Below are 14,432 nucleotides of genomic sequence, written 5' to 3'. Positions count from 1 at the left end.
CATAACATAATGATTTAAAAAAAAAAAAAAAGGAGAGTTAAGTTTGATTAGCTGATCCTCAAAAATCCACTTACCATTTAAGATCATCTTATGTCTGAGTTTCATTTCAGTTGTGATGTATACAAATATGTACATTCTGGTGTAGCAAATTATCTGAAATAGGGTTCTAACCAACTTTAATTTTTTTTTAATTAAGGTAATACAAAGTATTTAGTGACTTAACATTTATGTAGTTTCCTGAATTGAGAAAATCTCAAAAGTGATGCTTTCCTCTTCATTTTCTTAGGAGTGTAATTTGCAAAGCAGAATGTTTTAACTTTGGTCGAGTCAGATTTTTCCACTTTAATTTTATATTTAGTGCTTTTCATGTCCTAAGTAATCTTTATTTACCCCAAGGTTATAAGGATGCTCCCCATTCCATTCCATTGATCTGTCTCTCTCTCAGCACCAAACCGTGTTGATTCTATAGTTAATATATATATTAAGTCTTAATATCAGATAAAGTGATGTTTCTACTTTAGTCTTCTCTTTCCAGATTGTATTAACTATTCTCGGTCCTCTGCATTTCCATATACATTTTAGAATAAGCTTAACTTTGTCTCAGAATAAAAGACCCTTGTGGTGGATTTTGAAAAGAACTGCATTTGATCTATAGATCAATTTGGAGAGAATTAACGTCTTTGCTATGTTGATTCTGCCAGTGTATGAATACCATGATTCTCCATGTATTTAGGTGCTCTTTTATTTCTTCTGTCAGTATTTAATAATTTCAGCATTCAGATCCTTATTTTGTTACATTTACACCCAAATATTTCCCTTTCTTTGTGACTATATATTATTATATTTTTAAATTCCAATTTCCATGTGTTCATTATTAGTGTGTGGAAATGTGATTTATTTTTGTGTTTTGATCTAATGTGCTTGCAACCTTGCTGAACTTGCTTAAGAGTCTAGGAGTGTATTTTTTTGGATCCCTTGTATTTTCTATGTAGACAATCATATCATGCTGTCTGAAAATAGAAATAGTTTTACTTCTCCCCCTTCCACGCTGTATGCCTTTTATTTCTTTTTCTTGCCTTAGTGCACTGGTTAAAACTTCAAGTTTTGTTGCTTACGGTGGTGAAAGTAAATATTACTTTAAAGTGTTATGTTAGCAGTAGGGGTTTTTTTTGTTTTTTTTTTTAAGATTCTAATTATCAAATTGTGGAAGAGTCCCCTCTGTTCCTAGTTTGCTGAGACTTTTTATCATGAATGGATGTTGTATTTTGTCAAATGTTTTTCCTGAGTCCACTGATACCATACAATTTTTTTTTCATTCACCTTTTGAAATGGTGGATGAAATTGATTTTCAAATATTAAACCAGCCTTACGTACCCAGAATAACTCCCATTTGATCATGGTGTATTGTTCTTTTTCTACATTTCTATATTAATTTAGTTGAGGATTACTTTGTTGAGGATTTTTGTATCCGTGTTCTTGAGAGATCTGGTCTGTAGTTTTCTAGATTTGTACTCTTTGGCTTCAGAGTCAGAGTAAGACTGTCCTCATAAAATGAGTTGGGAAGTGTTCCTCCTCTTCTATTTTTCTGCAAGAGATTATGTAAAAATTCCTCTTAGCTCTTCTTTAAATGTTTGATAGAATGCTCCAGTGAAATCATCTGAGCCTGGAAATTTCTTTTTTAATTACATAATCAGTTTCTTTAACAGTTATAAGACTATTCAGGCTGGATATTTCATCTTGATTGAGTGTTGGTTGGTAGTTTGTAGTTTTCAAGGAATTCATCTATTCTCAGTTCACAAATTTATGATTATGAAGTTGTTCATAATATTCTTTTCTTGCCTTTCTTTTCTTTTTAATGGATTCAGGATCTGTCGTGACATCACTTGCTTCATTTCTTTCCCTCTGTTTATCTTTGTCAGTCTTGCTGAAGATGTATCGATTTTATTGATCTTTTTAGTCCTAGTAAAATTTTCAATTTCATTGATTTCTTTATTATTTCTTCCCTCTGCTTGCTTCGAGTTTACTTTGCCTTTTGGGGAGGGGGTAGGGGGTTAGAGTAGAAGCTCAGATTATTGATTTTGAGACCTTTCCTTCTTTTTAACAAGCATTTAAGCACTCTAAATTTCTCTCTCAGCACTGTTTTACTATGTCTTAAAATTTTTGATATGTTGTATTTTCATTTTCATTTAGTTCATGTAAGTTTTTATATCCTTTAAGACTGCCTCTTTAATCCATGGGAAAGTAGTCATTTGACCCAAGAGTCAGAGGAGGTCAAAGAACTGTGTTATTTTATTTCTACATTTGGAGATTTTCCTGTGGTCTTTCTGTTACGGATTTCTAATTTGATTCCATTATGGACAGAGAATATGCTCTATGATTTTTACTTACTTTAGACTTTCTGAGTAAATTGTTTTTCATTCTCTGACTTCCTGATGGAAGCTTAGGTTATTGATTTTAGAGCTCTCTTCTTTTCTGATACATGTGTTTCATTTGCTGCAAGCTTCCCTTTAATACTGCTTCTGCTGCATACCACAATTTTTTGATCAGTTGTATTTCATCTTCACTCAATTCAAAATATTCTTCTAAAGATTATTTTATTTTTTGAGAGAGAGAGCACAAGCTGGGAGAGGGGCAGAGGGAGAGATAGAAGTTCAAGCAGACTACACAGGACTCAGTCCCATGACCCAGAGATCATGACTTGAGCCGAAATTAAGAATTGGACACTTAACTAACTGAGCCGCCCAGGTACCCCTCAGTTCAAAACATTTTAGTTTCTCTGGAAACCTGTTCTTTCACCCCTGTATTTTTTAGAATTTATTCATTTAATTTTCAAATATTTGGGGATTTTCCACCTGTCTTTCTATTATTGATTTCTAAATTCAATTCCAGTAGTGGTCTGAGAATAACGTTTGTATGATTTCTCTTCCTTTAAATTTTTTATGCTGTGATTTTATGTCCTAGAGTGTGGTCTATTTTGCTGAATAATATTACATATGAGCTTGAGAAGAATGTGTTATTTCTCTGTTGTTGGATAGAGTATCTATAAATGTCAGGTCCAGTTGATTAATGATGTTGAGTTCAACTGTATTTTCCCTTATTTTTTCTTCTTTCTGGATATATCAATTACTTAAAGAGGGGTGTTGAAATCTCCAGCTCAAATACTGTGTCTGTTTCTTCTTACAGTTCTATCATTTTGTGTCTCAAATGTTTTGATGCTCTGTTATTAAGTTCACACACATTTCACATTGTTATATCTTTTTGGAGAATTAACCCCTGTATTGTGATGTCATGCCCCTCCTTATGCCTGATACTTTTCCTTGTCCTGAAGTTCACTTCATCTGAAATTTATAAAACTATTCCGTCTTTCTTTAATTAGTGTTAACATGCTTTATTTAACATTAGTGTTAACATGCTTTATACTTCCCCCTCCCTTTACTCTTAACCTGTCCACATCTATATGTTTAACGTGGGTTTCTTGTACACAGCATATAGTTGGATCTCATTTTTCATCTACTGATGTATTTTCTTTTAATTGGTATAGTTAGACAATTCAAATTTAAACTAAATTTAAAGATTTAGTTGGTTTAATATCTACTGTGTTTGTAATTATTTTCTATTTTTTATATTTGTTTTTCCTTTCTCCACCCCACCCCCAATTTTCTGCCTACTCTGGTTTTAATTGAGCATTTTACATGATTCCATTTTACCTCCTCTCTTAGCATACCAATTCTACTCCTTTTTCAAAAATGTATAGTGCTTTCCTTAGAGTTTGCAATATACATTTTTTTCACGAAAGCTCATCTTCAAAGGATACTATATTCCTCAATGTGTAGTACAGGTGTCTTGTAACAGAATATTCCACATTCCTCTCCATCCTTTAGGAAATTGCTGTTGTACATGTCACTATCCATCTGTGGTACTCATACTATATATTGCTACCCTTATTACTTTAAGCGAATTATACTTTAGATAATTAGAAATTAGAAAAATAAAGTATTTTATGTTACCTTTATTTATTCCTTCTCTAGTAGGCTTCCTGGTTTTTTTAGATCTGAGTTCTGACATATATTCTTTTCCTTCTCACCAAAGAACTCTTTCCAACCTTTCTTGCAAGGCGAGTCCATCTGGCAGTGAATTTTCCTCAGTTATCGGTTTATCTGAAAAACTCTTTATACTCCTTTCTTTTGAAGGATAATTTTACTGGGTATAGGATTCTAAGTTAGTGATTTTTTTTTCTTTGAGCATACTAAATATTTTACTCCATTCTTTTCTTGTTTGCTTGAAATAAATCCACTGTAGTTCATATGCTTGTTCTTCCATAGGTAAGGATAATTTTATTGGGTATAGAATTCTAAGGTAGTTTTTTTTTTAGCACACTAATTATTTTACTCCACTCTTTTCTTGCTTGCATGGTTTCCAATAAGGCCTCTGTAGTTCAGATACTTGTCCTTCCATAGATAAGGGTTTTTTTTTTTCCTCCTCTGATTTTTTGAAAATGTCCTTTTTCTTTTTTTTTTTTTTCCTAGTTTGACTATTATATGCCTATGTGTTGTTTGGGGGTTATTTTGTTTTGTTTTTGATATTTATCCTGCTTGGTGCTGTTACACTATTGGCTCCGTAACACATTTTGTGACGTTCTTCACCATCACTAGTTAAATTTCTTTTAGTTTCTCTCCTTCTTCTCCTCTGGAATGATAATTATGCAAATGTTGCACCTTTAGAAACTATCCCCCAGATCATGGATTTTCTGTTCTACATTTCAGAATTCCCTGTTAATACTAACATCTGTGTCATATCTGGCTCTGGTTCTGAAGTTTTCTTTGTCTATTCAACATGTGCTTTTTCTTGCCTTATGTCATGTCTGTAATTTTTTGTTGAAAGTGAGACATGTTGTATTGGGTAAAAAGAACTGAGGTAAATAGCCATTTAGTGTAAAATTTTATGTTAACCAAGCTTGGAGTTGGACTGTGTCTTATATTTGCTGAAGGTGTAGGTGCCAGAGGCTTCAAATGCAGATTCTTTCAATGTCCTTGTTTTAGTCTCCTCACTTGACTTTGGGCTTCCCTGTGTAGTCCTCCTCACAGAGTCAGCATCTTGCACTTGTTTTATCTGTAATCCACTGTTCTTATGCTGGGAACCAGTTGCTCCAGTGCTAAGGTGTGAGGTGAAGAAGTGTTCTGAAATTTTATGATTATATCTCAATATCCTAGTGGGCCTGTATATCTGGGCTGTGACTTTCACAAGCCTCTCTTGTGTCTCATAACTTGCTTTCCCCCCTTAGGTGAAGTGGGTAGACTAGAGGGGGCTAGAGTGAGAACAGTGCCCTTCTTCAGCTGGGAAAAGGCTCTGATAGACTCTTTTCCTCTGGAGAGCTGTCCTTTGTTCTGGAATGCTCTGGGCATGTTACACAATAACCGCTTCTTTCCTCCCCCTGACTGAGCTGCAGGGGGATTTTTTTTTTTTTTTTTTTTTAACCATAACAGCCTATAGGGTTTCTATAGGTAAAACCCAGGAATGTGTGGGACAATGCTAAGACTACAGCTCCAAGACTATCTGATTCCCAGGCTAGCCTACACTCAGCCACCAGCAGTTCTAGTGTGTTCTGTCCAGGTGAGCAGATCTCAGCTGTGACTCTCCAGATTCACTAGTCTCTCTAGACTTCAAGGTTGTTCTTTGCCCTACACCCTCAATTCCCTGGTGGCTGGAAGAAAAGTTGTTCATTTTCAGTTCTGTTTGTTCCTGTATGAACAGGAGTGACGATTGCTACACTCTTTATCAGGGATGAAACTACATGGGTCCTCTGTATAATTTTAGTTCTTTCCAATTTGTTGAATTATGTTTTAGAGTCAAGGATAGAGTCTATCCTGGTGAATGTTCCATGGACATATGGGCGGGGGGAGTGTATTCTGCTGTTGTTGGGTGGAGTGTTCTATATATGTCGGTTAAATTCTTTGGTTCAATTGAGTTGTTTGGTTTTTCTGATTTTCTGTCTTTGCTGTCTTTGCTGATTTTCTGTCTACTAGTTCTGTCAGTTGCTGAGAATGGGATATTGAAGTTTGCACTCTAATTGTGGATTTGTCTATTTCTCCTCCCAGTGCTGTTATTTTTAAAACCACTTTAATGAGATGATTCACATATCATACAATTCACCTGCTTAAAGTATGCAATTCAGCAGTTTTCACTATATTCATGGATATGTGCAGCCAGCACCGCAGTCCATTGTAAATTATTTTTCTCACCCTGTAAGAAACCTTTGTACCCTTGACCTATCACTCTGTATTCCCCCTTACCCAGCATGAAGCAACTACTTACTTTGCCTCTACCGATCTCTCTGTCCTGATCCTTTGGCTAGAGGGAGCAGGCTTTTCTTGGAGATTGTTTTTTTTTCCCCTGTGCCTGTTGGCGGTTCTGGATTTCTACAAGCATCCTATCTAGCTAAAGGAGAGGTAATAAGAAAACCTAGGGAACTCACCACTGCTGTGTTGCCTCTCAGGTCCCAAGGTTCCTAAGCTGTCCACCTTTTTTCTATTCTTCAGACCCTCCCTACACTTGTTTGTTGTGTTATGGCCGGTTCATTGTGTTTTAACATAAGAGGAAGGACCTGAAAGGACTGGACTCCTCCATCTTGGTAGAACCAAAAATCTCCACCCAAATACATTTTGCCCCGAAAATCCAAAGGGACCACAGTGTGTATCTATTTCTTCATAAATGTCACTCTTCTGAAACTTGACCAATGCAGCAAACCCCTGCCTTTTCAGAGAATTTGGAGGATTTCTCTCTCACCTCTAGTAGGCGTGTGTCCTATTAAGTATCAAGTGTGTGCGCTGCTTCCCCTCATCGATGTGTACTTTTGGGTCTTGGTGAAGGAAGTGCCTTCCTGGCTCTCCCAAAGGTCTTCAGGAGGTGGCTGAGCAAGTTGCACCACATTGAACCCCCTTCAAAGTCCCCATTTCTCTAAAGCTTTGATCTCTTCCCTCTAGAGTGTGCAGTGGAAGTGTCAGCATCGCTGCCCCCTTGACTGTAGGCCTTTACTGACTCAGGGCTTGTGTCAACCATTACAGGTGCTCGGGCTAACACGTTAAATCCTGAGGCATATGTGAACACTCTCGTTGGCCTGATCCAACCTTAGATTTAGTCTCGCTGGCGAATTTACTTAGAATCCATTTGCATGCTTGCTTCTCAGGCTCCTGCTAATAAAATTTGGCAAGATCCTGCAACTTCGTGTATGTTCTCTCCCCCATTAGCAGCCTTGCAATGAATTCTCTAGATCGTGCTGGGATTTTACACCCTTTGTGGCCCTAGAGACAGTGACTGGTGGTGGTGGTGGGTTCTGAAGAGACTAGGCGTTTCCTTTTAAGGTGACCACCCCCTCCCCACCAGGATGAAGTCAGTGAAATGTTGTTAGGCAAGGAAATACTCATTGTGTCAGAGGGTAAGAAAGGCTGTTTCTGATGTGAAGAAATGTTTGGAGATATTAGAAGTTCAAGGTTCTCAGCTTTGTGTCTAAACAGAGGTTTCAATTTCAAGTCTCACAGTCCTACCCCTTCCCAGCAAGCACCTTTACCTTAGTATAAGAGACTCTGCATAAATGTACTCTTGCCCAGGTGGCATGGGTTCTGCACCCTGTAAGTTCAGGCTTCAGATATGTCCTTCCTGTAGCTTCACAGAATAAGAATTCCTTTAGAGCCAACAGAAATGTTGATTCCCCACCTATGCCTTGAGTTGAGAGTTCAAGGCACGTGCTTAATTGGGGGTGGGGCTGGAGATGGGGAGTGGGGAGCGATCATCTCTTTAGCCATCACAAGAAGCCATCTCATGCACAATCTCTGAACTCGCTAGGATGCCCCAGCCACTTGACCTCCCAGCGCCTTAGCCTGCCTTGGCAGTCTCCTTGAGTGATATAGTGCTTGTGATGCCACACCACACTGCATATTAGCAGTGTCCCATTTTTCCCTAGTAAGAAGGCTGTTCATGCACTGGTCAACCCAATTCCAGAATTCCATCTGGATGTGCTGTTTTCTTAGGCCCCTTCTTGTAACACTTACTAAATCAGTTGGGAAATTGGCTGGAAAACACACATTAAGAGGATTTTGAAGAGAAATGAATGGAGAGAGACTATTTGCAGAAGTTGAGGCAGGATTCAGAGCACCCACAAGGATGATAAAACCCCTGGAAACTTAAAACAGTAGGAAGCTCTACCATCCTTATCCTTTAGGCCTGAAGGACAAGGGGGATCTGGAAGCTGCTAAGAACCAGAGCCAACAGAAGGGCTTCCCAGTAGGAGCTCTAGTCAGAGAGGTAGAGGTGGAGTATAAATACTCAATCTTAACACAAAAGCAAAGAAAAAACCAGCAAAAATGGTCACAATCAAATTTTCCAGTACTCTGGAAATTAACAAAAGTCTTACAGCAATCTGGTGTGCATTTACACACGAAAAGTGACTGAAGCTCATCACTTTGTGATGTGATAAAGTATCCTAGCCCTATCTTGTAGTCTTAACCTTGAAAATCAAGAATCTCCAATGACAGGTAAAACCAGCGTTCTGATAACAACTGAAAAGGGGTGGAAGGGAGCTAGGGCTTCTTCAAAGGTCCATGGCCAGAGAGCACTGTCATTGTCCTGATTTGGTGGTTTGCTGACAGCCTATCTTTTTTTTACTTCAGTCAAAGCTCACCAAAGCAAAAAGCCTCTTCCCTGGGGGTGTTTGTCAAAAATTGTCAAACCAATTAGAGGCAACTGCTTAATGTCGCAGCTGCCTGAGGCAGTGAAAAACTGTGGGGGCCAACAGTAGACTAACCATAAGGCTGAAAAGGGGAATTGGGAAATAAGGTTTCTGTAGGTGCTTTAAGAAGCACTCACGTATCTCTGGGAATCTGTTTGGCCACATGCATGCATAGGGACATAAACTCGCTCAGAAAAGACCTGGAAGGCCCTGAGCTCTGGCTGATTTTTGAGGCCCTTTGCAAGCAGAAAGCAAAAGCTGAGGCGGAGTGGGCATTACCTGGCTGAGTGTTGAAGTGTTACTGGACTACAAGAGGGCCCCCTAGGGTAGCTTTATCCTCCGGTCAGCCAAACCTAGCTGGAAACCAGTTGGTAAGGGAATCCAGGACTGATCCAGAAATGTAAGACAAAAGTATCCACAGAGGTAGGTCTGGCTCTTGCCTCGAAGGCATTTACCAATCAAGATGAAAATGGTAGCAAAGCTTCTTTTGGAAGACTGTCAGAGCCCAGGGAAAAGTAAATAAAAACTTACAGAGAAACAAAATGACCAGTGGATGCCCGATACTCGGTGGGGAGCGGTTTGAAGAGGGGGGTGGCAGTTGGTTGCAAAGGAGGACAAGAAACTTTGGAGATTAAAAAATATTTCATATATTGATTTTGGTGTTAAATAATTGTATTCAAATCTCATTCAACTGTGTACTTAAGGCAGGTGAATTTTCTTGTATGTTTGTCTGTTAATATACCTCAATTAACTAGACTTGAAAAAGAGGAAGAAAAGAAAAATATTAAACTTTTCTCTCTCCCTGCCCTTCATTGTCCTGCTGTGCCTCTGCCTACCTAATTCAGTCCAAAAACCGGCCATCAGGCAGCTTTGGTGGTAGGGTCTGTGGAGGCGACCTTCTTGGGCAACAGAGAAAAGCAAAGACTGGATTAGGGGGTGGGGAAACAGAAGATAATCAGCACAGCAGGTCTTGTAGAAACAACAGTAAATTATTATCTCCTCACCAGAGGATAGCGCTGCTGGTGGGAAAACCAGGCCTCTCATAGCTGGAGCTGTCCAGAGTGGGTCAGAGGGCTCCTGACTCAGTATGGAAAGGTGCCAGATGGGAATCTGAGATCTGATTCCTCCGCTCTTTTTCTTACGGAGTTTCTGAAATTACCTCTTCAAACAATCCTGTGTGAATACATGTGTAGGATAAAGTCCTTATCCCTTTTTTTTTTTTTCAAAATTTCTTCAATAATATTAAGTGTTCTAGCTAAATTGGTGATGTGTTCTGTGACGTGATTTTTATTATTTATTTTTTTTTAAAGATTTTATTTATTTATTTGACAGAGAGATCACAAGTAGGCAGAGAGGCAGGCAGAGAGAGAGGGGGAAGCAGGCTCCCCGCTGAGCAGAGAGCCCGATGTGGGGCTCGATCCCAGGACCCTGAGATCATGACCTGAGCCAATGGCAGAGGCTTTAACCCACTGAGCCACCCAGGCGCCCCTGTGACGTGATTTTTAATACTGTATTTCAAATTCTATTATTGCACTGTTGGTTCTAATAAGCAGGATTCAGACCATAACGGGGGAAAAAGCTTATTTTTTCCCTTGAGCTGCTAAACTCGGGGGATATTATGTCACTTGAAAACCGCTAATAAAATGAGTGCATGCATACCTCACCTGATTCCAGAGCTCAGTTTTAAAAGGAAATTTACATTTGCGTGGTGGCTTTTTTGGCCAGACCTCATTCTTCACTTTCACAAAGGAAAAGACAGCCCCCGATGGAAAGAATCCAGAGACTTTAATCTTGAACTCACAGTGTTCTCTCCCTTTCTTCCCCTTCCAGGAGGACAACAGTGAGCTTCGTGGCTTACTGCTGCTCCACCCAGTGTCTGCAGACTTTTGACCTACTGAGCTGATAAACACCCGAGAGCCCCAGGAGCCTTGCCAGCCTGACACTGTGGCTGCCTGCAGATCGCACCCTGTTTGCGTCCAGCTTGGCGGAACAGGCCCTCACATCCTGTCCTGTGCCATGCTAGGGGGGAGCTGCCGAACTCTCTGGAAATGTCGTGATGGAGCTTCCCAGCTGAAATGCCTTCACCCTACCCCCCCACCCCACGTTGGAATATATCCTCCCCCAAATTAAGGACCCTTTGTCTTCCGTGTTTTTCTTTTCACATGAGTGTGTCTCATAAGCAAACTATTCAGTGTGACATGCCTCCCCAGATCTTGAAAGCCAAGTTCCTGTTGCTTGAAGAACTTTAATTTGATAACGGAGTGAAATGAACTTTTGAACACATGTACCTTCAAGATACTTTTATTCTTTGCCTTTCCTTCTTGTACCCAGGGAACTGTTTCCTCCCAGAGATTATCCTCCATGTTTTTACCTAAGTTCTGCAAACTCTATGGCCGTCATACTATTGAATAACAGGCACGGGGAGGGGGCCGGGGAGTGGGGTGGGGTGGGGTGGGGGGAGCGCGCCAGAGTTGGCAGCGTCAGACTCCAGCGGAGGCCCTGCTAGGGTCCTAGCATACACCCTCCAGAAAGTTACAACCCGGTTTATAAGTTTTGCAGCACATTAAGAGAACTTTGTGAGTGTTTTTTTAAAATGCAAAAATGCAGATGATAAATGAAATACACCCTGGTTTTGAAAGGCTATTTCAAAATGATTTTTTTTTATATGAGTTTGAGGAATATTTGAGGCTTTGAAAGATCTGATCTTCTTTCCAGATTTAAACATTTTCTGGCTAACGAGAAAGGGAGAGATAAAACATGTCAAAATATGTCCTCCAGTGCTTCTTGCTAGATGGGCTTACGATTAAATTTATATTAACTTTGAAATATTGTTGTTACATATGAAAAACGGGCCCCAGCTACTCGTGCTCCTGGGTTTTTGCCAGGTGATTCTAAGTACAACCTGTGCCCATTTATTTAAATACCTGGTGTATTAGATTCTCTTCATTTTGACCCTAGATTTCTTATGTACTTAACACACTATTGTCCAGATACCACTGAGGAAATACAGAAAAAATTGTGGGCGCAAATTCAGCCTTGGACTTTTGGGGGGAAAAAAAACCCATAAATGGAAAGTCTGCGAGATGATTCTCTGAGAAGAAGTGCTCTTAATGGAAGAGCCGCATACTTGCTCTTCCTCTGGAAGGAGAGCATTTGAGTGTGGCTTTCCTGCCAGATGTTCTTCGGGTTGCTGCGATGCGATTCTTTTTTAATTTTAATTATACAGAGTTCTCTCTAGCGCAGAACTAAAAGGGGAACCAAGAAGACTTACTTGGTAGGAAAATTATTTCCAAAAAATTTCAGACTTGTCAAAAACTTGGTCTCTGGCATTTTATTAGCTGCCCTAAATCTGTAATGCTAAGCTCTCGCAGTGCTAAAAATCCTACACGGTTCCTGACGAATGTGTGATCTTTTCAGTCACACCACCTGCTGTCCGGAAAGCACACTCTTCTCCCCGTGGAACGGTGAAGACAGAACGTTACCGTGTGTTCCCACTGCATCTCCACTGTTCTTCCTTCCTCCCGTCCCTTTCATAACTTGGCCTGGTCAGCCCTCACATTTCAAAGGCTTTTCGTATAATAGGAACTGAAGATCTGTATCAAAATATAACACTTCTTTCATCCTTTGGAATAATTGAAGTTTTAGCGTAACCTCTGCATGTATATAAGTTGGCCGCAGGGAAATGCGGCAGGAAACTTCACAAATGTGATTTGGGCCCAAGTGGCTGCTGCCTCTCATTTAAGTGATGGTAAATATCTCACGACATCATTCTATTTCGCCCTCTGCGATCCTGTGTCTTAAAACAGAGCTCTGGAAGGTGATCACCGGACGCTAGAGATGCTTGATGAGATAAGGATATGTGCTCCTTCTGTCTTGTCTTAACTTGCTGGAAATTTTACAGAGACGCTTAAGCAAGCGGAGCATCCTCTGTGCCCGTTACGAACAGTGTGCGGCCACCAATGTCTTAGGGCAGTCTCAATCCTAATCCTCAGGGCGGCCCCCAGCCTAACTGATGGGAAATGGAATTAGTAATCTGGCTTCCTTGGTGCTGTAGATGATGAAAAATTTTGTACCGCCGTCGCCGATGTCATTCTTAACCCTCTGATACGCTAAAGGAACGTTGTAGACTGGAGAAAATTGGCCCACGGGTTATGTCTTTGAATGGAGTCCAGAGCTTCGCAGAAAACTCTGAAGTTAGTATATATGTATTTTCTTAAGTAATGGGTATACTAGGTAGAGATATACTTTATGCAATTATAGGAATGCCAAAAACAAAACAAAACAAAAAAAAAGTGACTTATTTGGAAACTACAGTCTGCTTGGGTAAAGTTTACCTCCGTAATCTGAGGTGTGGCTCCATGCGGGGCTCAAACTCACGACCCTGGATCAAAACCTGAGCGGATATTGAGTCAGATGCTTAACCAACTAAGCCACCCAGGGGCCCCTTCATGGTAAGTCTTTAAATCTAGGCTACCCTAATGGGTATAGGCCTTCATATGACATAGGGCAAAGGAGGTCACCATTTTAAGTGTAGTACCCTATCAGTGTTCTTCAAAACGCCTAAGTGTTGTCATCCCCAAATCCTTGATTATGTAACATAGTGTAAATGAAATGTTGCAACTTCAGTGAATAAAATACATATTTTGAGCACACTTTAAGAACTTTTTAAGATGGACAGTACACAAAAGAGCGCTGGCTGGTGGACAGTCAGTCCACTCTGGTTAATATTGAAGAGTGATGACCTCCTTTGTTATCTGGCCCTCCTCTTCTAGAAAAGACAGGTACACATTCAGTATCTTGGTCAACGTACTTACCACTCACTAAAACCTTCCACACCTGGCTTGTCTGGCTAACTTCACGTGCGTCTCACTTCTCTTCCACATTTGGGTTTACGAATTGAAATGTTTACAGTCAGAAATAAAGACTTCACCATCAGTTAGCTACGAGGATTGGCGTATGGTTTTCCCTAAAATACATACCTGTTTTGTAATCTCTGGGGACTTTTGAAAGCCGGTTTTAAAAATTATTAAGAGTAAAATTAGGTTTTTCTTTCCTGAATTGAAAAATCAGACATTTTTTATCTTTACTGCAGAAAGCTTGAAATGATGCATTACTTCAGCAGAAGTCAAAACATTTTTATTCAGGTGATTTACAAATGTGGATTCCTAACTGGGCCAACACTAATGCAACCTGATGTAATTAAATATTGAGATGTAAATTCGCTTCACAGACTTGTAAACACACTCTTTTGAGGAATCTTATTTAAAAATGTAACCTTACATAACCCTGGCCATTTTACTATGCTTTATTATTTTTGTAGTTTCCACTGACTCCTGCTTACTCCTAATGAGGCCCTCCTACATTTCTCCAGGAATTTAGTGAATATCTTGCTTGCCTTCTCTTAAACAAAGGGAATTTTTTTTTATAAAGTCTGTATTTTTGGAAAATAGCTCTATGTCTATCTACAGATCATTCAAGTCCCACTGTCCCTACCCAGAAAGCACCTCCCTGTGTCATCAGCTAATAGAGTTGAATGTAATGCCAGTGTCTCTGAAAAGGAGACTAATCATAGCTCAGTGACTGTTACCCTTGGTCAGGAAAAGAGGCTGCTTTAACAGCCTAAGATGTTCTCTTTGAAGCATGACTATATGGTCTCTTGTACTTTGCAGACAGAAAAGTACTGGCTGTCCAGTGTGGTGGCTGGGTAGAA

The 14,432-nt window shown here is 39.7% G+C and overlaps 1 protein-coding gene across 3 annotated transcripts in view; it reads left to right on the top strand.

Annotated features, from left to right (window-relative positions):
* LRRC28 (leucine rich repeat containing 28) overlaps positions 1 to 10,855 on the top strand; it is a 155,029-nt gene extending 144,174 nt beyond the window's left edge. For all 3 annotated transcript variants that reach the window (XM_032836029.1, XM_032836027.1, XM_032836028.1), the window contains one exon: positions 10,553 to 10,855. In XM_032836029.1, the coding sequence (XP_032691920.1) occupies positions 10,553 to 10,625 (73 nt within the window). In that variant the 3' untranslated portion in view covers positions 10,626 to 10,855. The remainder of the gene's footprint in view (positions 1 to 10,552) is intronic.
* The last annotated feature ends 3,577 nt before the right edge of the window (positions 10,856 to 14,432 follow it).

Source organism: Lontra canadensis, unplaced genomic scaffold (genome assembly GCF_010015895.1).
Source record: "Lontra canadensis isolate GAN:19392208 unplaced genomic scaffold, GSC_riverotter_1.0 scaffold89, whole genome shotgun sequence".
Lineage (NCBI taxonomy): Eukaryota > Metazoa > Chordata > Mammalia > Carnivora > Mustelidae > Lontra > Lontra canadensis.
This window is presented reverse-complemented; position numbering and strand designations above follow the sequence as displayed.